Source organism: Pinus tabuliformis, chromosome 5_1 (assembly GCF_031772625.1).
Source record: "Pinus tabuliformis cultivar Carrire ecotype Pingquan chromosome 5_1, CPIR1, whole genome shotgun sequence".
In the NCBI taxonomy this organism is placed as follows: domain Eukaryota; kingdom Viridiplantae; phylum Streptophyta; class Pinopsida; order Pinales; family Pinaceae; genus Pinus; species Pinus tabuliformis.
In genome coordinates this window covers 940,539,015-940,564,052 of record NC_142305.1, presented here as the reverse complement: position 1 = coordinate 940,564,052, position 25,038 = coordinate 940,539,015, and the positions used below count along the sequence as shown (strand labels likewise).

Sequence of the window (25,038 nt, the reverse complement as noted above, 5' to 3'; positions counted from 1 at the left end):
TAAAATATTTGTATCCATTTTGTGATTGGTTTCTTCTGTTAGAGTTTTCGTAGTTTATTTTTGGTGAATATTGCAATCATGTTTTTATTCAATATTTGCAGTTAAAATAATTTTGTTCAGAATTAAATACATTAGATAATTACCGGTTGATTGCAATAAGCAATATTTTTATCGATTTTTTACACCTTTGTCACTAGGTCTTGAATCTCCTTAGGCATATGCTTGCTGATTGGGAAAGTTGCTTGGCATGTTTTCTAAACGAGCACTCTCTACATACACCGTGCTACGTTAAACTCTGAAAGACCCGTGACTATTTCCCTAAGAGTAGGCAATGCCCTATGATGCAAGTTTCCCATCCTTTTGTGCCACAACTCGCACAAGCTGTCGCTATTATGCATCAAGGATCGAATAGGTTCACTTTGCAACATGTACAAATTACGTTCTCTAACCCCTATTACTTGAGTTGTATCTAGGCTAGAATCTTTTGGCTTGATGAAGACTTGTTGATTCTTGATCTCCATTGCAAAGTTCATATCTTTTATAATTGAAACTGAAATTAAATTCTTCTTGAGACTTGTTAGAAACAAGACATCGTCAAAGTCTATGTAGTTATTTGACTTGAGCTAGAGGGGAATAGTACCAGCTCCTGCCACTAGGAATTTGGCGTCATCACTAAGCTCAAGATGTACTCCTAGCTCTTGCTTCTTCAGTGTAGAAAACATCTACTAGGTTGATTTCACATGTCAAGATGCCCCACTGTCCACATACCACACATTCCTCAGAATCGTGTTAGTAGAAAGGCAAGATATTATTGGGAAATCCTTCTTGAATTTGCAACAAACTCATTCAGCTGAGTTTTTGTAGAGTTACTACCTACTTCTGCTGCAACTCCCCTTTACCCTTCTTCTTTGGACACTATGATGCATAATGATCATGCTTATGACAAACAAAGCATTTGGTTTTACTCAAGTCCTTATTTTTTGGCTATGAGGTTGACTCCTCATTGTTTCCCTTACTGTTGCTAGGCCCTTCACCTCTGCCCTTATTTGACTGACCAAATAGAACTAGGTGCTCTTTACCATCCTTCTCGCTGGCCAGTGACTCCATTCAAGCCGCTTCTTGGATATAGTCATCCAAAAGACTCTAAAAGTTAGGAAGGTTTTCTCGAAGCTATTCAATGCCATGTTCACTAACTTTGCATATTTAACCTTCTCCCAACTGTTGTAAGTTGATCACAAATCTGTGTGATCTTTATAAGGTAATTGGTGGTTGTGTTTGATTTGGTCATCTCTATGGATCTAAGTTTGTTTTGCAATGTCATCTTCCTTTTTATGTTCCAACTCTTGAAAATTCTATGGCATTGAACATCTCCTTTGTCATCTTATTCCTTGATACATGAGGATCACGTGATCCTTTATCTCAACCAAGATCATATGCTTGGTGTAATGCCCACTTTATATATATTGATGGTCTTAAGGAACACTATAATGTCCTGTTCGAATTGACTAAACATGCCAAAAGCACTCAAATTTTTCTTAGGGACATTTCGTCAAACACATTTCAAGCATATACATTTTGCTTTTCATTTTTGGCAAAAATGAGAACAAGTAGAAACTTCACACATAAACCATAGATCAATTTTGCCAATGAAACACTAGCCAAGTCTTTAGTCAATAATTGATTGAATTTACACAATAATGCATAAAATGGAAAACCTGGAACTTGGGCATAATTTTGCTACAAGGATAATAGTCTCGATGAATATAACAACGCTGCTATAGGAAATACTATTGTGCATGAATTCTCGGCCTTTCATGAGTTACTTCATATCTTTGTACAGGACGAGAGACGTGACTTGCTGTAATTCGATCCACAGGATTAACCCTCGACCATAATACTCCGCTACACAAGAAGCTCGACTTGTATAGCTCCACAGGATTAAACCATCATGTTGACAATCATCTTGGCCTTCAAACCCTAGTTCGATTCTTCCTAAGGAAATACTCCCGATGCCCTAAATAACTCGTACTACCCCTTGATCTCCAAGCAAATGACTTGTGGTGCTCCTAAGTGGATGTGGGGGCACAAAATCATCCTCATGGGTCTCCAACTGAATTGAACAAGCATGTACCCTGTTTGGAAGGGCTAGAATAATGGTGCAATCCCTTCCTTTGTCTCCCATGGTGAGACACAATCCCATCAGGGCCCTGGATCAACTGCCAAGTGTGTGGTGTACGTGTGTGTAGCCGATTGGGCATGGTGGTCGAGGTGCATCATCATCATCAAATAAGTGGAATATGAGCGAGCAATGAGTGGTGCTGAAGGATATCATGGCATGGCTATCTGCTCTCTACTATAGTGGAGGCCTATGGCTCTCAATGCACACCCTATACATGCCAATATGACCCTTTGGAGGGCTCGGACCTCGTATAGGGAGACCAAACCCCAAGATGAAGTCCCACTTGCAATCCTGCATACGATCCAATGCGTCTCTTCACCTTCGAGTACAACAAATCATAGTGTAATTGAGCAAATGAGCTTACAAGTCGTGGAACCAAGTGGGCACTTCATAGTGGCATGCCCTTCCATAATGGGCTTTAGAGTGTACATGTGTTTCCAAGTTCAAGAAGGAGGTTAATCAAGGACCCTATTAAGTGGTTTCAACCTCTAAGGGAGTGACAGGTCCATGGTACATCTGTCATATGGCTGGTGTCATGTGATATAATGATGAAACAAAGTGGGGCATCAGAGGAAAGCTCCAAGCTACATGCCATGGTACAAGGGTAACTATGATGACGAAGGCCCACACTTGGGTGTATAGATGTAGGAGGGAGCAATCTTGGTATATGAGTTAACCCGACCTTTGTTTTTCCACCCTTCTTCATAAGCCTTTTGCCTTTTGTTGATTTTTCTTTTATAACTGCTTGGGGCTCTAGGGAATGAGAGCATGATGTGTAAGATATAGTAGTGATTACCCTCTTAAGGTTGGTCAGTTCATCGCCTACCAGGGGTTGGGACAATCATGGGTTTCTTAATGATGCAAGGGGCCAATATGAGGGACCCTAGGAACTAGGGTGATGGCCCTGATGATAGGGGTAGAGCTCACCTTCTAATCAGCTTTTCATTCCTTTTATCAAAGCTTACAAGGTGACCTCTGTAGCCTGCTTCGACCAGCAATTGTATGGTCAATAAGATTGCCTTAAACAGCTGTGAACAGCCTGTCTAAGAGAGGGTACAGCAACAGCAGTATGACGTTTCTTGGACAAATAACTGCTCTTTCTCTCCTCTCAATAGCTACAGCACAATCAGATCTGAAGGTGTATGGCCTGTGCATAAACAAAGGATAGCTACAGCAGCGGTACGGCTTGTATAGCCTGCTGTACTTGTTGGTCACTTCAGCAATCTGCTTTTCTTCTTGAATGCACTCTACCCTTTTCCAAATCTCTTTCTCTCTTCTCATGTGTGTGATGCCTCTCTTATCTTGTCCTATTTGTGCTTTTAGATAAGATAACTAATCTCCTCAGTTGCAGCTGCCACCTTCTCAATCATGGGATGTATGGTTAAAATTAAATCCTAATTTAAGTCACTAATGTTTTATAACTTCTAGAACATTTCATAGGTTCTTAAGACTAGTCAACTGCAAACATTAGACTTTAATTTTTCTTTTATTTTTCAAGTGAAATCAGAAGATGGAATTATTTCCCACTTTTCTTAAGTGGTTACTAAAGAAAGGTCTTGAACCACTTCCTGCACATTCACACTAAACCTGTGCAAGAAGTTCCTGCTTGAGCTACATCTCTCATTATAAATAATATGGGAGGTTACCACCTATTTTGCCTTCATTAATGTTAGTATATTTGTCTTATTATCTCTGGAATGTCCATTGTAGCACTCTAGACATACTTTCCTTGCATAACACTCTACCATCCAATACAGACATGACTGGGATATTTAAATAAAATTTTATTTTGTGACCACACTCAAATTTTTTCTAACTTGCATTTATTCTCTATCCAAAAATAAGTCATTTGCTTCCAGATGAGTCTTTCTTATACACTACTGTTAGTTTAGAGTTAATGGGGATATGATAATTGGCCAAATAACTAAAGTTCTTTATGCATCTATCTCTCTGCGTTATCAAGTGACAACTGGTAGATTTTGTAAAAGCATCTCTATATAATCACAAAGGGTTGTATGTGATCTCTTGTCTAATGTACTTATCCAATTTTTAAAAACTTATAGATGTTTTTTGTTGCATAGCTGTGGCCAATTGAAGTGAATTGGAAATTCATGAAACCTATTGCACGAGAGATGAAAACAGTAGGCAAGGTACGGAAAAATTCTTCATTAATTTTATGTCTTTAACGTCTCTTTTGTATATTTATTATCAAGCAACATAGTTCATAGATTAGTCTTTTCATGTAGATGCATGCTCTATTTCGTTATCAAAATATTTCTTTGCTATTTTGTTGAACAATTGTTTCCATAATGCAGATTTTTATGTCCCTTCAGTTGACACTTCTATTTGTAATATGCCACACATCGAATTATTCTGCAAGACGTTGTTTCTCACCATAGTAATAGTCTAAGACAGGCATACTTAATTCTGGATATTGGAGTTTCATCTCAAAGTGTTTTGGACTGACTGCTTAAGATGCCTATAGATGTTGTATTTGGATTAATATTGTGTTCTTATGAGATACAAGGGGACATTACAGTCTCATGACGAACTTGTAGTTTAGATTACTTATGGTAAATTGTAAGATAGATCTTGATGGCCAAGCTCTAGTAGAATTAACTCTTCTTATCTTTAAAGAATGGCAACCATCATTGCTTTGTCAAGGGTAATTGTCATGCTCTCGTGCAATTTTTTCTACTTTTCAGTAAATCTTTTTACTTACTGTATTTATATACATAGAGAATGTTATACTATATATAATCATACATATTGTTATAATTTTTGTTATATTAAAGAATCAAATCATTCCAGTGTCCACCATTCGTCAATTGACATTGATGGTTCACCATGGAACATTGACATTCTTTCCCTTAAACGAAAAAATCTGAAACTTTATACTTCATAAAACTCAGGTGTGAGTGCAAGAGAGGAATGCTGCTATTGATGAAGATGATTAATTTTTCAACCCTTTATAATCAGATCTGCACTTGAAGAATTAATTCTACAGCTACTACTGAGGATTAGGAACAACGTTGCATGGAGTGGGAACGTTTTTTGGGAAGCGAAGCATCATTTTCCAAAAATATAGAAAGTGAAGCATCTCGGAAGCGTCTACTATATATATATATATATATTTAATTTTTTAATTTTTTTTGCATTTATATTACAAAAAAAGCATCCAAAATACCAAATTAGTTGTAGAAGATATGAAAATATGCATATTTGTATATAAATCAAGATAGATATGGCATCCACTGTACATCAATGATTAATTATTCAAGCATCATCCATATAGATGCATCAACCATCTAGAATCTAGATTCTTCTCCTCTTGTCTAGCCTTTGCCTCTACCTTGATTGTCTAGGGATATTAGTCAACATTGCCCAATTTTGATCAAACTACCTAATCCAAGCCTTAAAATATGGTAGAGAAAGTTTAACGTGTTTGATCAATGATTTTGACTTGATTGAAAAGTAAATTTTTGCTAAGGCCATGACAAAAGAGTTCAACAATTAACACGACCAACACTAGGGTACATATAGGGCTTGGTGCTTTTGATTAAACGCCAATCACATACCCTCATACATGATATAATCTTGTTGGACACCTAATCCGCTAAGGGTTAAGGTGTGGGAGCTGAACAGTCAAAGGGAGTCCAAGAGACGTTGGAATCTGAATCCAATAGTCATATCAATGTATTATAAATGTACATCAATATGAATAGTAAATACAATTCATGTTTTATCTTTCATATTCCGTCTTCTCCATGTTTGTTTAACATGGTATCAAAGCGGGTATGTTCCTAACCCGCTCAATCTTGTTTGAGCCACTGGTTTTATGGCCTCTTTGTGCTTGTCAATTCTGCCCTATTGTCTCTATCCTGTGTGCCATAACTTGAGCATTCTCATTGTGCGCCTGTCCATAGGGATATCCTAACGCTCCACTAAATTTGTTGTCTGCTAGAAATTTTCCTATCATTATACTCTGTCCTCTGCGTTGGACTGATAACCATACTGCGTAAATGCGTTGAAGAATGAAACTGGGAGGCTGTCCATCCTCCCATTTCACGGTTACTTGATAGTTATGTTTTCTGGCATTTGTGCACTATTTTAGCTATTACCAGAGTCTGTCAAATCCTCAATGCGCGTTACCAGGGTCTTTCGTAGTGTTTCACTGTTGCATTGCTAGTCTAATCTTTGCGTCCATCCTCTGTTGTGTAACTGAAATAGTGTGCCAAAATTTGCAAATGTTTTATTCGTATTTGGCCAGGATCACCAGTGCGCATCTAAGAGGTACGAAGAGAAATAACAATAGACCATCAGGACCAGACAATTGAAAGCCGGAATTATTGGATTTCTAACTCTAGTAAATTCACTCTGTTCATCATCTTCAATCCAAGGGCGTAATACATTTCTCTGTACCAACTGTCACCAGATCCTGTCACTGCAACCAAGGTCAGAGTTCACACATTTTTTGCATAGTAGCTTCTCTTCCTGTGCATGAGAAACTGCATTCCTTCTCTCTTGTTTGAAACTTTAACTCATCTCTTTGCGTTGAAGAAACCATAACCACCAATTTCAATATCGATGCCTGTTTCTGTTCGGTCTGAGAGACAAAGGATCAAATATTGGGCTCAACTGCATCATGGTCTGTTCGCTGGAGTTAGATTACTTGCCACAACGATTTCTAGTTTTCTGTTGGATTGCTGACTGCCACATTAATGGTATATTGTCTTGAAGGTTCCAAGAGTGCATACGAGATTTTCTTGTCATTGGTAGTGGAACTTATCTCGCTTGAGACTACCCTGCGAAGGTATAAGAAAAAAAAGATTTTCTAAGTCAGTTTTGGCCAGAGTTGAGCAAGCCATTGTTTCAACAAAATATTCTTAGCCATTCCTTCCAAGAGCTAGTACCCGTTGAGGCTAAAGCACAGGGTGTGAATAATATCCCTGGAATCTAACGACGACGTTGGTGTACGAGCAACAAATTTCACTATTATCATATGAACTTGAAATCGCTCCCTTTTTCTACTTTCCACGGCCTAACAAGGACCTGATTCCAGCTGTATGAGCGAACCAGTTGTGTAGATTTTGCAAAGCGTGGAAAGGAAGTTGAACAGTGAATGAATCATCATACAATGCCTTGAATATCTGAAATACAACGTTGAATGTTGCATGTAATACAATTTCTCTATGCTTGAGTCTCCATGCGATGAAGTGAGCAGTGAGTTATATTTATATGCACTTATATGCAGCAGTGAGTTGAATCATTATTTTGAAGATTCAAAGGTCGATCCCTCTTTGAAGAATCTGATGTATCATTTGAAGATTCAAAGGTCGATCCCTCTGGGTTGAAGTTTATAAATCTGCCATGTAATATGGTGTGCCTTCCAATCATATATATGTGAGCTAAATGTTGTGCGTCGTGCGTCAAAGGGAATACAAACAGCATGCAGGTATCACCATTTATATGTGCCTCTTTTAATCACCATTTGAAGCTCCTTCCTATGCCTTTAAGGAAATATTGTATTAGACATTGTATTGTGTGTGCTGTCTCTTCTGTTGCCTGTGCGAAGATCTGGAGGTCGAAGGGATACAAACAGTTTGGCTTGTATGAAGCAGTAAGTCTTGCCCATTGGAGGTGCGTTCTGTATAAAATAGAGCTATTGTCGGTTGCGGTGAAGTATATGCATGAGTATTCTTTTTGTGCATATTCTATGCAGTGAATTATATAGTTGCAATGCGTCCAGATTCCAAACTCTTTATGTATTGAATGTTGGAGCACTGATATATATTGAATGCTGAAACTTACCTTCAGTCACTGTGCATTAAAGACCATTGGTTGCCCATTTCATTTATGGTATAAGTGTTGGGAGCAGCTTGTGAAATTCACTTGATTTTCCATGGAGAGAACTTTTCACTATTTTGCTCATATCACGCTACTTAATTGCAGTGATCTAACATTTACATCTATCTGTCTTTACAAGTTCATTTATGGTCAAAGCCAACACCCTTTATTTGCTGAGTTTGATTCTTGACAATGAAAGATGGCCAGACTTGATGATTTGATAGAGTTATTAAACACTCTAATGCTCTCTAGTGTTCATAATACAATCCAAATCCATAAAGACACTCTTTTTGACATTAAAGTCTGTCTGCAAAATGCACAAGAACATTGATTTTTTGCAGCTTGAATCACAACTTCAACAAGATGAGCTTCAACAGAAGAGTTGTCATTCTGAACCATTTGCTGTTCAGAACAATCCTCTGTTCAAGATTGAGACAGACTCCCATCAACAATGAGAAACCGCTGATGCAGTACCCATTTCAAGCGCAGATTTGCTTGCAGATGCAAAAATTCAGTGTGCACTTCCCAAGCCCATCATCAGACCTTGGGAAGAGATTATCAACAACAAAAACCGAACTGTTTTTAGATATGACAAGGAGGTTTCTCTTCTCGCTTTGGACTACACCAAACCAATCCAATTTCAAAGTGCTAGATTTCTTCATGACAACTCACCTTTACCTGTTCCAGATTCTGCTCCTCCACATTCACAGCCAAAAGTTGTCAAATGCTAACATTGTGACTGAGTTGGCCATATGAAAGATCACTGTTTTGATTTTCACCCATGCAAGCATTGTGGTCAACACACTCATTCTTCACAGAAATGCTTCAAAAACAAACCTCCTGCAAGAACAAAGATTCACCTTGGATGGATTGCTTCTTGGCAATGGGCTTCAACAACCAAGAAGATATTTCGCTCATATCACAGAATTTGTTCTTGAGTTTTAAAAAGTCTTGCATCTTCTTCATCTTCTCGCCTTATATCTGATAGGGGGAAATTGATGGAGATACAAGTTTCAAAGATAAATCAAGCGAGCCTGAGCAACAACCTGAACCTGCTGCCTCAGCCTATGGCTAGAGACAGCCATACCCAGATTCAGAGTTGTAGCTAGAGACGCAGAAGCCCCTGAACATGCCTATGGTTGGTGGTCTCTTAAACCAACGTAGGTTGCAGACCTCCCTTTTCTAGGTTGAAGGTCTCCCTCTCCAAAGCATTAGGAACACTTCCTTTAGCATAAGACTTCAGGTTCTTGCTAGATTTGGAAGAGTTCTAGGAATCACACTAATCGTTCCTTTGGTTGGTGGCCTTCCTTAAACCACCGCAGGTTGCAGACCTCCCTTTTCTAGGTTGAAGGTCTCCATCTTCAAAACATTAAGGAGCACTTCCTCTAGCAGAAGACATCAACTTCTTGTTAGATTTGGAAGAGTTCCAGGAATTTCACTAAGCGTTCTAGTGTTGGTGGTCATCCTTAAACCACCGCCAGTTGAGACCGTGAGTTCTCCCACCTTATGCCATCATCTCAGAGAGCACATTCAACTTATTTCTGTTATGCATTGTTGTATTTTTGTGATATAACTCTCTTCTTGGACTTGTATATACCCCTTCGGATTAAGGGGGGGAATGCTGGACACTTAATCCGCTAAGGGTTAAGGTGTGGGAGCTGAACAGTGAAAGGGAATCCAAGAGACATTGGAATATGAATCCATTAGTCATATCAATGTATTATAAATGTACATCAATGTGAATAGTAAATGCAATTCATGTTTTATTTTTCACATTCTGTCTACTCCATGTATGTGTTTAACAAATCTAATGAAATACCATAATCTCATTGATCCTAAATTTTTGAAAATTGTTAAGTCTGTTGACTGTTGAGTAGGATATGAAATTTTATTTGGCTTATATATTCTATTTGGCTGAATTGTAGTGTTATATTTATCTTCTTATAGGAAAATGTCAAAAACTTCTTTGTATTTAAGATGAAGGACCCTAGTGATTCCATCCATGGTGAAACATGTCTCTTCAATATGCTATTTATTTATTAATTATTACGTATACATTATGTTCATAACAATTTGATGGAACATATCATTGGTCCTTTTGTACTTTGAAATCTCTTTGTTAGAAGGAAAACTTTAACAACTTGCTTGTGGGTGCTTCATATGATCTTGAGTGCATGATGTGATGCCTAGCCTTGGTTGTACCTTTGTGGACACATTGGAGATAGCTTACCCATTAGAGACCTATGTGGCATGATGACATTCTTCATGAGGCCCAGATGGAGGGCTTGCTTGGGAGGATCTCTACTTTGGACGAGTGTTGGAGCGTTTACGAAGAGGGTATTGAGCCCTAGGTGACATGGGATCACTTGTTTGCTTACACGAAGGCTTGTGATTGACTTGAGGACACTTGGGTAATAGGTTTAGTGTTCATATATGTGTGGTGGACCTATAGGAGTGCATAATTGATGAGGTAGTGATGGGGCATTGGAACCTTTGGAGGAGAGCACTTGGTCCTTGTCTTATGGAGTGCTCACCTTGGGACCCTTGCTTGATGGACATACTTACCTTGGAGCTTAGCATGTGCCAACTTGGAGTTGGAGTGCTTCACATGGTATGCATATCTTGTGATTTGTAATGTGCTCTACGAATTAATGATGAATGAAGGACGAAATAACCTATCAATCCCTGTAGGCTACAATCCTTAATAAAGGGGAAAACCCCAAAATTTCCAATTTGAGGTGAGTTTTGGGGCAGCGAAGCAAAGAAACCCAAAATTGGGGTTTGGAGTAAAATTTACTCAATCTGCAATATTCCTAATTAGCCCCAGCTAATTGGAATATTCGATTTTGCCAAATTTTGCCTTCTATAGTTATTTTGTAAATAAAAAAAATGAGAAAGGGGGACATAACTCACTTTTAGAATAAAAGTCACTTCCTAGTAGCACAACGTTGTGACTTAAAGGGAGAGCCAAGGGGGCCAAAAGGGGGACGCAGAAATGGAGCCTACGCAAACACATGGAGGGACTGCGTAGGAGGGGAGGAACACATGGCAAAAGGGGAATCACGCAGGAGAAGGTGAGCATTGGGATTGAGAGAGGCAGAAGCTATAAAAGAGAGAGGAGCCCCCTCATTTTGATCATTGGGTTATGTGCATTTTGAGCTAGTCGTTTCGACTTCTGAGCACGTTGGCTATTTAGCTAGTCTGCAACATTGTTTAGTGCATTGAGTGTCTCCGTTCGGAGATCTCACCCTTAGCCCCGGGGGACTTCGAGTGCCTGCTCGGGCAAGGTATTTCCTTTGGCATTTCAGTAGTAGTTTTATTAGCATTCCAGCAGCATTTTGGAGGACTGCGCAGCACTGGGAGAGGGACGTAGTTCTTTTTGGCAGTAGTGTTGGATTGGGGTTTTTGCAGGAGGATTCATGCTGAGTGATTGAGTAGGGGACCAACCCTTGCATTTTGGAGGGTTTTGGCAGAGTTTCAGGGAGAGTTTTGGTGGGGTTTCTTCAGTGGCAACACAGAGCATTGAGGGACTGCGCAGATCCCCAAGGGGGCGATTTTCAGGGGTCGGTGATTCCAGGAAAGCTTTCTGGGTTTTTGGAGTTTAGCCCAATTCCAGAGTTTCAGCATTTTCCGAGGAGGGGAGCAACCCCAAATCATTATTTGTTTTCTAGCAGCAGCAGCGGCACGACAGTTCTCCAACAGCATCCACGCAGAGAGGCCATTCCTTGTTATTCTGAGAGTATTTCTTCACTTGCCTTGCGCAAGTCAAGGTGCCATCTGTCTGATCGCCTCTTGTACTCATTTTATTGCTTAGTATAATAAAATGGCTTAGCATTTCTCGCTACATTTCTTGAGTATCTGCTTATATTTCTTGTTTACATTATTATATGCTGTGCCACTGTTATTTTGTCATTTCTGGGTTATTATATCATTTGCACATATTTGTTGGAGTTTTTGCTGGGGTTTGAGGAATATTCCGGGTTAGGGATATTACAGTGGTATTAGAGCATAGATCTAGCTCAGCCTGTGGAGCTAGCAATCTATGACACTGGGGGAGAAACCCTATATCTGTTATAGAGGTCGGAGATACAGAGACGCAGGGCGTAGGTTGGAGAATACCTACAGAGAGGGAGACTGTGTTCCGGTGGTGGACGCAGAACAGGAGGAGCCTGTGGTGGACGCAGAACAGGAGGAGCCTGTGGTGGACGCAGAACAGAGGGAGCCGGTGGTGGACGCAGAGCAGGAGGCTCCAATGGCAGATGATGACGGGAAGAGATTTGCGGATATGCTCCTCAAATCAGTGCAGGATCTGTTGAGGCAGATTGAGGTGATGGGGTAGAGATTCACGGCAGTAGAGGCCAGACAGCGTGAGAGCCCATGGGTTTTCCAGGTTGGTGAGGGATCGCGTGCATCCCACCATTTGCCAGAGCAGCGTGATACTGCGCAGCAGGTGGCCTCACATGCCCCTACACACTCTACCATGCCCACTTTCTTAGGAGCAGACACGGGGGTTGTAGCCCAGCAGGAGGCAGAGCCTGGACACATGGGTGATTATTTTGCAGAGTACCAGGCCTATGGGCAGGAGTTCAGGGAAGCCATTCCGTGATTTTGTCAGCGCCAGCGGGATAGTAGACCCCGCAACCATCACAGAGGGTACCGACATTATCATGATGGTGACACCGACCGTGTAGTGAGTAGATTCCACTTGCCTACGTTTGATGGCTCATCAAACAGTTCAGCAAGGTCTTGGGTGGAGAAGCTGGACATTTATTTCCAGCTTAACCGGATGTCGGAGACAGAGGCAATCAAGGTGGCGACATTGCATTTGGATGGTGAGGCCCAGGATTGGTGGTTTCATGGGATGGTTACAGTAGGACACTCCATGGTGACGACATATGCTGAGTTCACCAGGAGATTGATGGAGCGATTTGATTGGAGGGATCCAGAGCAACATTTGTTGAGCTGACAAGGCTCAAACAGTCAGGGAGCCCAGAGACCTACATTGCAGATTTCTTGAGGGTCTCAGTGATGGTGCCAGATCTATCCACGACACGGAGGACCTATATGTATGTTGAGGGGTTAGCAGAACCACTTCGGGGTCTAGTCAGATCCGCTAGACCGACCACCCTTCAAGGTGTTATCAGCAGGACTCGGGATCTACAGGATGTCTTACCCAGGACCCGGACACCTTACCCCCAGAGACAGACTTTCCAGTCTAAGCGGAAGGATGCGAGGATTCCACCTCCAAAGGGGAATCCAGGACGAGTGCAGATTAACGATGATGTCAAGAGGGAGCTGAAGAAGAAGCGATTGTGCTTCACATGTCAGGAGCCATGGTCACCAGGACATAGATGTGCTGTTGGCAAGGCACATTTCATTGAGGTTTTCTCCGAGAGCAGTGGAGAAGAGGATGACGAGGATGGTGTGGAGGCAGGAGATAGCCATGATGGACAGGGACCCCTGCCACCTCCACCCCCAGCAGCAGGTGGTGCATCCTTTTCACCCACCGGAGGGGCCCTTGTCGCATTGCAAGGAGTTCCCAAGTATCTGACGCTACGCATACGAGGGACGGTACGTGGCCAGCGAGCGTCAGTTTTGGTTAACAGTGGGGCGACCCACAACTTCATCGATGCACAGATGGTTGAGCGGAGAGGCATACAGACAGAGAGCTTTGATGGGTTTTTAGTCTTGGTCCCAGGAGATTAGACCATGATGTGCGTTCGATATGTTCTAGAGCTTTCAGTGATGATGGGCACCTACACATTGACTGACCACTTTTTCGTGGTCGATATTCCGGACACCAACATGATACTCGGTGTTCAATGGCTCATCACTCTAGGGAAGGTCACGACGGATTGGAAGACCCTAGAGATGGAGTGGGATGATGAGAAGATACGGGGACAACATACGTATCCGTCTCAGACTGTTTCGGCTCATCGGATGGAGGCAGTCTTCCGGAAGGGAGACATAGAGTGGGCAGTAGAGCTGCGTGCATCGGAGGCAGGGACTACAGGGCAGGCAGTGCACCCGGAGATACAGTCCATCCTTGATCGGTATGCCATAGTATTTGGGGAGATTCCGCGGGGTCAACCACCGGACTGGGGGTTTGAGCACACTATTGAGCTTGAGCAGGGCATACAGGTAGTGATTACTACCCCTTATAGGGTTCCCAAGGCCTATCGGGACGAGATAGAGCAGGCCATTCAGGAGTTGCTGGGCTCTTGGGCACATCCGACCGAGCACGAGTCCTTTTGCTTCTTCTGTGGTGTTGGTGAAGAAGAAGGACGGTACATTGAGGATGTGCATTGACTACAGGGCCCTGAACAAGACGACAATGAATAATAGGTACCCCATACCCAAGATCGATGAGTTGAGAGGAGCATGGTTCTTCTCAAAGATTGATTTGAGATCAGGGTACCATCAGATTCGCGTGAGGGAGCAGGACATTCCCAAGACCGCCTTCAGATGTCACTATGGGCACTTTGAGTTTCTGGTGATGCCCTTCGGACTAACCAACGCCCCAGCCACATCCCAGTCGTGCATGAATCACATCTTCCATAGTCACTTGAGGAAGTTTGTGTTGGTGTTCTTTGATGATATACTCATTTACAACAGGACGTGGGAGGAGCATCTCCAACATATTGAGACAGTATTACGCATCTTGGAGGAGCAACAGTTCTATGCCAAGCTCTCCAAATGTGAGTTCGGGTTGACAAAGATGTTATACTTGGGACACATAATTAGAGTGGACGGAGTGAGGGTCCACGAGGAGAAGATTAGGGCCATCAGAGATTGGCCGGAGTCGAGAAATGTGATGGAACTTCGAGGATTCATTGGCATTTGTACTTACTACCGGAAGTTCGTCAAAGGTTTCTCACAGCTTGCTGCACCCCTGACAGATTTAACGAGGAAGGGGGCATTCAGTTGGTTGAATACAGCGCAACGAGCCTTTGACAGGCTCAAGGAGGTTATGAGCAGCTGCACAGTGCTTGCATTGCCAGATTTTACGTAGCCATTTGTTTTGGAGTGTGATGCGTTGGGAGAGGGGATCGACGCAATATTGATGCAGGGAGGTCACCCTATAGCCTTTGAGAGCCGGAAGCTCCTTCCGCACAAGAGGTTGTATTCTATATACGACAAGGAGAAGCTGGCCATCATGCATGCATTGGCTAAGTACCAGTAGTATTTGGTGGGGAACAGGTTCAGGGTGAGGACTGATCACAACAACCTCAAGTTCTTTTTGGAGCAGAAGCAGTTGCAGGAGAGGCAGCAGAATTGGATCAGTAAGATCCAAGCATATGACTTTGACATTGAGTATGTCAAGGGTAAGAACAACGTGGTAGTAGATGCCCTTTCCCGTAGACCAGCCATGTTGTCTCTCATGAGCTTGGATACAGACTGGAGGGCTCGACTCTTAGTAGAGTACTCCAAGGACAGGTTTGCATGTGAGATTCTGGACGGGCAGGTGGCAGATGACAGGTTTAGGGTGATCGATGAGATCATCTATTACAAGGATCGGATCTTCTTGACTAAGGGGTCTCAGCTCAAGAAGAAGATACTCTAGGCATTGCATGATTCACCATTGGCAGGCCATCAGGGGTTTACCAAAACCTACAGGGCCATTAGAGAGAGTTTCTCTTGGAAGGGCCTCAAGGAGGACGTACTTCGGCATATCAGGGAGTGCGATGTTTGCTAGTGGAACAAGGGAGAGATGAGCCATCCTGTGGGTTTATTGCAGCCGCTACCCATTCCGGAGGGGAAATGGGAGAGCATTTCGATGGACTTCATCACAGGATTGCCCACGGTACAGGGCAAGGATTGTATCTTTGTCGTCGTTGACTGACTGACAAAGTACGCACATTTCTTTGCCATATCCGCACACTACACAGCAGCACAGGTGGCCGAGCTGTTCTTCAGGGAGATCTTCAGGCTACATGGTCTTCCTAAGGCCATCGTCAGTGATAGGGACAACAGTTTCATGGGCGGGTTTTGGTAGGAGCTTTTCCGGTGGGTGGGCACAGAGTTGACTTCGAGTACTAGTTATCACCCACAGGCGAATGGGCAGACAGAGATAGTTAACAAGTGGTTGGAGGGCTACTTGCGTAACTATGTCTGTGGGCAGCAGCGAGCATGGTTGAAGTGGCTGCATCTGGGGGAGTATTGCTACAATACTTCACATCACATATCCATTGGTATGTCACCATTCTATGCCTTATATGGGTATCATCCTTTATCTTTTGTTGACGTGATGTTTGATGACAGCAAGGCTCCTAGAGCCAAGATTTGGATCCAAGAGAGTCAGGATATCCTCCGAGCTCTCAAGGATAACATGGCTACAACGCAGAACCAGCAGAAGCTGTATGTCGATAAGGGTTGGGTAGAGAGGCAGTTCGAGGTGGGGGACATGGTCTACCTACGATTACAGCCATACCGACGGTCTTCACTGAAGCAGAAGGGGGCTGAAAAGCTCAAGCCCCGCTTTTATGGGCCATACCGGGTGATACGTAGGATTGGACAGGTTGCATATGAGTTGGAGCTGCCCCAAGGCAGCAAGATTCATAACATTTTTCATGTATCATGCCTGAAAAAGGCATTGGGGCAGCAGGTAACAGTGACAGATGAGCTACCACCTATGGATGATGAGGGGCATTTGGTATTGCAGTCGGAGGCTATCATTGATACCAGGGAGAGGCAGCTGCGAAGCAGGACGGTCCGAGAATTCTTGGTGAGGTGGAAGAATTTGCCAGATGAGGATGCCACTTGGTAGAATGAGAAGATCTTACAACATCCATCACTTCAGTTGCTTGAGGACAAGCAACATTTTGCCGGGGGAGACTGTAATATTCCTAATTAGCCCCAGCTAATTGGAATATTCGATTTTGCTAAATTTTGCCTTCTATAGTTATTTTGTAAATAAAAAAAGTGAGAAAGGGGGACATAACTCACTTCCTAGTAGCACAACGTTGTGACTTAAAGGGAGAGCCAAGGGGGCCAAAAGGGGGACGCAGAAATGGAGCCCACGCAGACACATGGAAGGACTACGCAGGAGGGGAGGAACACGTGGCAAAAGGGGAATCATGCAGGAGAAGGTGAGCATTGGGATTGAGAGAGGCAGAAGCTATAAAAGAGAGAGGAGCCCCCTCATTTTGATCATTGGGTTATGTGCATTATGAGCTAGTCGTTTCGACTTCTGAGCACGCTGGCTATTTAGCTAGTCTGCAGCACTGTTTAGTGCATTGAGCATCTCCGTTCGGAGATCTCACCCTTAGCCTTGGGGGACTTCGAGTGCCTGCTCGGGCAAGGTATTTCCTTTGGCATTTCAGCGGTAGTTTTATCAGCATTCTAGCAGCAGTTTCAGCAGCATTTTGGAGGACTGCGCAGCACTGGGAGAGGGACGCAGTTCTTTTTGGCAGTAGTGTTGGATTGGGGTTTTTGCAGGAGGATTCATGCTGAGTGATTGAGTAGGGGACCAACCCTTGCATTTTGGAGGGTTTTGGCAGAGTTTCAGGGAGAGTTCTGGTGGGGTTTCTTTAGTGGCAGCGCAGAGCATTGAGGGACTGTGCAGATCCCCTAGGGGGCGATTTTTGGGGGTCGGCGATTCCAGGAAAGCTTTCTGGGTTTTTCTGGGTTTTTGGAGTAGAGCCCGATTCTAGAGTTTCAGCATTTTCCAAGGAGGGGAGCAACCCCAAATCATTATTTGTTTTCTAGCAGCAGCAGCAGCACGGCAGTTCTCCAGTAGCATCCACGCAGAGAGGCCATTCCTTGTTATTCTAAGAGTATTTCTTCATTTTCCTTGCGCAAGTCGAGGTGCCATTTGTCTGATCACCTCTTGTACTCATTTTATTGCTCAGTATAATAAAATGGCTTAGCATTTCTCGCTGCATTTCTTGAGTATCTGCTTATATTTCCTGTTTACATTATTATATGATGTGCCACTGTTATTTTGTCATTTTTGTGTTATTATATCATTTGCACATATTTGTTGGAGTTTTTGCTGGGATTTGAGGAATATTCCGAGTTAGGGATATTACACAATCAATTAAGAAGAAGAGACCCCTCTAGGAAATCTATGAATATAAGAGGGATAAATTCATTTTGGATCATCGAGTGTGAATCAATTCATTTGTTTCTTGAGCATTAGCCCTGAGGGTTTTAAGACCCTTTTTTCCTATCAATTCCGGTGGTGAAAGATTCCACCATAGTTGATAATTCATTTCTTCTTTCTTATCTTTGTTCTGGCACAACAAGGACCAATCCTTTTGAGGGAAAACGACTCCCTAGATTGGAGACGTAACACAATGAAAGGAAGATCAAATTCTCCTATAGAATATCCATAATATCAGGATAGACGAATCTTCTGTGGTTTGGATTCTGGAAATACAATGTTGTGGCAGACACTGGAGTTGTGAAGCTAGAAGGGACCCCCGAATTGACCTAGGGTATTTCCTGGGCAATCCCATAATGTCTGTGGAGTAGTTAGCTTGGTACAACCTTGTGAATTGATCTAGAGCATAGACGGACTAACACTGAAGCAGAGTCCAGACACATTCTTATAGTTGACCAGAATAAGTCAGGTACACACTTGGCTACACAAGGGTTTGAAAATTGGCGGATGATTAATTCTGGGGCAACTTGGGTTATTGACATATACTAAAGACAAATTTAGATCGAAAGTGTTGACCTTGAAGCGGGATTTGCTGGAGCATGACCCGCTATAACCATTTTGTAGATTTCTGAAGTCGCACAACACATTCACAAAGGTAGTTTGGGATAGATCCTGTAACAGGATCCTGCGGCTACCATTTATGGATTAGAAGGTGTTGAAAAGCATGTAACTAGGTTCGGTCTTCATAAATATGAAATGTACTTTTGATTCTTGTATATTGTAAATTGAAAGAAAAAATATTATTGTTATTTTTTGTAACATGGGTTTCATGCTCAAGATCTTTTATTTAGAGTTCAAGCACCCATTGAGTGCTTCTAGGGTTTGTCCTAGAATCAAAAAGTCAAAAGAGTCATTGACATATGAAGAAGACCCCATCTTACACATTGTAACTTGTAAAAAGAATTATTTTTGTATTTAAAAGTGTCATAATACCCTCCAAGACCTAGTCGACATGGCAACTAAGAAGTCAACGTCAATTAGGGCATTTCGTCCACCTTGAAAGCCTATATATAGGAGGGAACTCGACCTCCAATGGATATCATTCATTCTCTCATCATTCAAGCGAAGGAGAAGAAGAAGAAAGCTAGCAAAGAAGGAAGAAGAACGAAGGACAAGTGTTTGGGTTATTCTCTCTCTCTCTTTTCACACGTGCGAAGGAAGGAAGCTAGGATTTTGCTGCTTCATGATCGAACTTGGGGAAATTGCAAAAAGGAGGTCGAAGGAAGGTCTATTAGGTCATCCTCAAGCTCTAGAAGAAGGAGAAACCAAGCGAAGGTCAAAGGAAGCCTTGGAAGTCCTAGATCTGCTCACACGTGTAGAGGCAACAACTGTTGCAGGGGTTGAAAATTTTGGACCTGTAGTAGAGGCTGAAATTTTGTAGCTGAGGGTCGAAGTTGTACATATGGAAGAGATTTGATTGGGTTTGACTTGGACAAAGGAAGCACATCATAAAGAAGGTCGGACTTGGTCTTGGAAGGGTATTGGTCTTGGTCTAGAGGTCATGGAATTTGTCATTTGAAGAATCTATAAGAAAAGAGATTTGTGGGTTTTCCTTTCAAGTGGAGAGGTTTTGGCCTTGGCTTGCAACCTATATCTTGTGTTCCTGTGTACTATTGATCTTATTGTTTTGGTAGTTGTTTTGGTATAAGAACCACATCATAATAAGAGAAGAAGCTAATAACTAAGAAAAGATAAAAAAACATCACAAGTAGTTATCAAGTTTAAGAGAAATTATCCCAACTATAGCCCTATAGATTTCTCAACATGGTATAGAGCTAAGATTGGCTAAGGGCATGATGAGGATCACTACATCCTTGAAGAAGTCTTTGAAGCAATGTTCCATGGTAGCAGTCATCTCAAGCAAGGAATGAAGGCATTATGGAATCTCCTATTATCCTTCAAGAATAGTATGACCAAGACTTCCACAAAGGACGAAGGGTTATTCTCAACACTTACTGGCACATTTGAAGATGAGAATATTTGGGTAATCAACAGTGGAGCATCACAACATATGATAGGTGAGCACAAACAACTAAAGACCTTATCAAGAAGAAGATCTTTCCTACTCTGTTGAGCTTGGTGACAAAATGAGCTATCCTGTAAGAGGAATTGGATCAATTTCACTGGAGCTAGAGAATAGAGGAAATATTCATCTCAACAACGACTATTTGTTCTAGGTTTGCAAAAGAATCTACTTTCTATTTCATGTCTAGAAGATAAGGGATATAGAGTCACTTTTATAGATGGAAAGGTTGTAGTATGGGATAAAAACTCTAGCATTGAAAATGCAAAGATCATTGAGATTCATGAAGGAAGATTCTTCAAATTGCTGACTCCTCTTTCTCAAGCTTTGGTTCACATTGAAGTAGGTCCATGTGAACTTTGGCCTAGAAGGTTTGGTCACCTTCACTACAAAATCTTACCAACTTTAAATTCAATGGTGAATGGCATCCCTGAACTCAAGGAGGATAATGGAGTATGCAAGGGATGTGCATTAGGTGAAAATGTTAAGAGACCATTTGGAAGCAGTGCTTCAAGGTCAAAAGAAATCCTGGATCTCATCCATTTTGATGCCTGTGGTCCTATGTCTACAAAGTCTCTTGGAAGTCATCTATATTATGTAACATTCATTGATGACCACTCAAGGAAAACTTGGATCTATTTGCTGAAGTCCAAGGATGAAGTATTTGAAAAATTTCAAGAATTCAAAGCTGATGTAGAGAACCTTACAGAAAGGAGAATAAAGATACTAAGATCCGGTAATGGAGGAGAATACACTTCAAAGGATCTCATAGCTTTATGTAATGAGGTTGGGAATAAGAGGGCGCTGACAGTCCCATATAATCCCGAACAAAATGGAGTTGCTGAACGAAAGAATCGATCTGTTGAAGAACGTGTAAGAGCCATGTTACATGATCAAGATTTGCGAAAATTTTTGTGGGCCAGAGCAACAAAGACTGCTGTATATGTTTAAAATCGAAGCCCTCAAAGATCACTAGACAACATGACTCCTGAAGAAGCATTCATTGGGAAGAAACCAAGCATGGATCTTCTCTGAATATTTGGCTGTCCTATTTATATTCACATTCTGAAGGATAAGAGAAAGAAGTTGGATCCTACATGCATGAAGGGAATATTTGTTGGCTATAGTAATACTTCAAAGGCATATAGGATCTACATAAAGGAAGGACACCAAATAGAAATAAGCTGAGATGTGATCTTTGATGAAAGTATTGCATTCAAGAAGTCAAAGGATGTCTCGATGGACTCTGATGATGAAGAACTTTCAATATTTGAAGAAGAATGCTCCAGGGAGGAAGAGAAGTCAAATCATAAAGATGAAGGTCCTAGTGAACCTGTGATCATCCCTAAAAGCAGAAAGAGACCTAATTGGTTAAAGTCCACTCTTCTAGATGCAGAAGGACATGGAGCAGACAAAGGCACATTAAGTGAAAGTAAGAAGCCCAAAAGATATTCAGGGTATGCAATCTATATGACGAAGTTAATAGAATTAGAACCATCCACCTTTGAAGAGGTTGTCAAACATTAAGAATGGAAAGATGCCATGAATGAAGAGTATCAATCAATAATGAAAAATGGAGTTTGGGAGATCGTACCTAGGCCTGAAGACAAATCTGTGGTAACTTCCAAGTGGATCTATAAGATTAAACATGCAGTAGATGGAAGTATTGATAAATATAAGGCAAGATTTGTGGCTAGGGGCTTCTCTCAACAGGAAGGCATCGATTATGAAGAGACATTTGCACCGACAACAAGGTATACTAATACAACTATATGTTCGTTGGTATCTTCGGAAGCATCAATGGGATGGAACATCCATCAAATGGATGTCAAGACAACATTCTTGAATGGCACTATTGATGAAGAAGTCTATATAGAACAACCCTTGGGATTTGAAGTAAAAGATAGACTTATGTATACTGGTTGAAGAAGGCATTGTATGGCCTTAAGCAAGCACCAAGGGTGTGGTATGCAAGAATGGATGCATACCTACAAAGACTGGGCTTCTCGAAGACTTCTGCTGATCCGAATATCTATATCAAGGTTGTGAAGGATGAGCCCGTAATCATTCTTCTATATGTGGATGATCTCCTCATGGCAGGTGTAGAAGGTCGTATTCAAGAGTGCAAGAAGCAACTAGAAGCAAAATTCAATATGAAGGATCTAGGGCCAATGCACTATTAGTTGGGGTTGGAAGTTTGGCAAGGACCTGATTGACCTGATGAGATTTATCTAGGTCAAGGAAAGTATGTGATCAAGATGTTGAAAATGTTTGACATGATGGATTGCAAACCTATAACAACTCCTACGATCACAAACTTGAAAAGGCTAAGAAGTTTCGAATCAAGCCCCGTGGATCCGACAAGGTATAGAACATTAATTGGCTCACTGAGGTATTTGGTAAATACTAGACCAGGCATTTGTTTTGCAGTGAATGTTCTCAATCAGTTCCTGGTAGAGCCTAAGCATGATCATTGGATAGAAGTCAAGCATATACTGAGATACTTACGAGGAACAATCCACTACTGCCTGAAGTATGATAAGAGGAATGATGTCCACTTGATTGGATATAGAAATTTTGACTGGGAGGCAGTGAGATGGATGGGAGAAGATGTTTTAGTTTGGGATTCTCCATGATATCCTAGATGAGTAGAAAGCAAGAATCAGTTCCTTTGAGTAGTGCTGAGGCTGAATAAATTACAACCTGTGAAGTAAGTAGAGAAGTTGTCTGGTTGAGGAAGCTGCGGTCTGACTTGTTTGAAGGACCGATGGACCCTACGGTGATACATTGTGACAACACCTGTTGTATAAGGTTGTCTGAAGACCCAATATTTCATGAAAGACACATCATATAAATAACAAGTATCACTACATTCGAAAGTTGGTGCAAGATGGAGTGTTGCAGCTACACCATATCTCCACTGATGAATAGGTAGCTGACATCTTGACAAATTCTCTTACTAATAAGAAACTTGTGTATTTGAGAGACAAGCTTGGACTAGTTGATATAACCTCCCTAGTTGAGAGGGAGAGACAAACACACCATTCCTGTCTTCACTTCGTGAAGAAAGAATGGAGGATTGGGTAAGCATCTGGCTTCCGATACTCTTTGTGGATGAGGTAGGGCCAAGGTTACTTGGGAGTGGGAGCAAAAACGGGGAGCGGGAGCGGGATTGACATTTTCAGAAGCTCCCGGTTTGGGAGCGAATCCCAGAGTGTTTTTTATATAATATATATATTTTTTATATTTTGATGCATATATGTCAACAAAAACATGTAGAATGATGAATTAGACATAAAAAAACATAGATTGAATCATATAACAACAATCATCTAGAAGTCATAATCTTCAACAACCACGTCCACAAGTTAGTAACATACAACATATTGAGTCTCATGAATTATGATTCATCAATCTTAAAGTTTCAAGCTTTCAAAATTCAATATATAACATTTATCATCATTGATCACCAAAGTTGTACTTGTAAGCTAAGTGTAACCATTACAACAAATAATATCTAACATGAAATGAAATGTTATAAAATGAAATGAAATGAAAAAACTTTCAACTTTCACGAAGCATCATATTCATAATTCATTACTAATGAGTTATAATTGCCAACTTCAAACTTCAAAGTTCAAAGTTCAAACTTACATTGTCATATATTGTTTACAAAAAATATCATAATAAATATGAAAGAGTCAATAGTTATAAAAACTACTAGAAACTAGAAAAGACAAGTAAATCTATCATCTACATCTTCCTCTTGCCACCACGAGTAATGTCTAATTTCTAAGCAGGTCATGGTGGTCTTCTAGGAGTCTCCTCCTGCATAGTCCCACGACCAGAACCAGAAGGCACATGCCCTCCAGGTAAGGATGTACATGGAGGTGGCGATAGCAAAGCAACAAGACTTGGAACTCAAGCACTGCTACTTGATGGTGGGGGTGGCATGTTTGTTGCTTCATCTTCCTCTCTCATAAGTTCTGCTTCCAGTTCTTCAAGATGTATAGTGCCATCCTCCAAATTATCGTCCTCTGGGTGGTTGTCCCAAATTTTATATGTTGGATCCTCATAAGCCCGATCACAGTAATGACTCAACAACCTCAAGTTGTAGTGCACATAAACCAAGATTTTTGCTCGGTTTTCATTGAGTCTGTTTCTTCTCACATTATGTATGAAGTTGTAGGTGCTCCAACACCTCTTTGTAGAAGAAGTATTTACAACTTGTGAGAGAACTTTTTTGCCAATTTTGGCAAAAGTCCCATGCCGCCATATGCTTCCCACCATGTGAGAGCATCAAATCTGTCTCTATCTTCCATTGCATGCAAAGAACCAAACAAACCAGTGCAACTGAAGTATCTGCCTAATTCAAGACGCAGATTAGCACATTCCTCCCTGTCAGGGACCAACTTGTCTAATGCTTCCATGTATCCTGTAGCTACCTCTAGATCCATATGGGGTTTGACCCTAACCCCACCCCCAGGTGCAGGTTGGCCCAACCAAGTTGGAGAGTAGTATTTTGGCATAAGGATATACACCAAGGCATGTAGTGGAACATTAAAATTATTCCACCATGTACACACACAATTGTGAATCAGTGTATACAAGTTGGGATCATCTTTCTGAACAACATCTTTTATTTGCCCCAACATGGTATCCATTTTCTCATACACCTCCCCAATCACTGGTTTATCTGTATTTGCAAAACGAATCATGTGAAAAATGGACTTGGTGAATTCCAATACTTGCCTCACATGTGCCCAAAACTGACCTTCAAGAGCTGTATCCTCTACCTGTTCAAATCCTTGCCTATCAGCTGCA

General features: G+C 41.6%; 1 protein-coding gene across 1 annotated transcript in view; it reads left to right on the top strand.

The window, feature by feature from the left end:
• The window catches only part of LOC149167871 (uncharacterized), a 135,814-nt gene that overhangs the window by 60,810 nt on the left and 49,966 nt on the right, over positions 1 to 25,038 (top strand). The window contains exon 3 of the mRNA XM_089433217.1: positions 4,261 to 4,329. Coding sequence (XP_089289343.1) covers positions 4,261 to 4,329 — 69 coding nt within the window. The remainder of the gene's footprint in view (positions 1 to 4,260; positions 4,330 to 25,038) is intronic.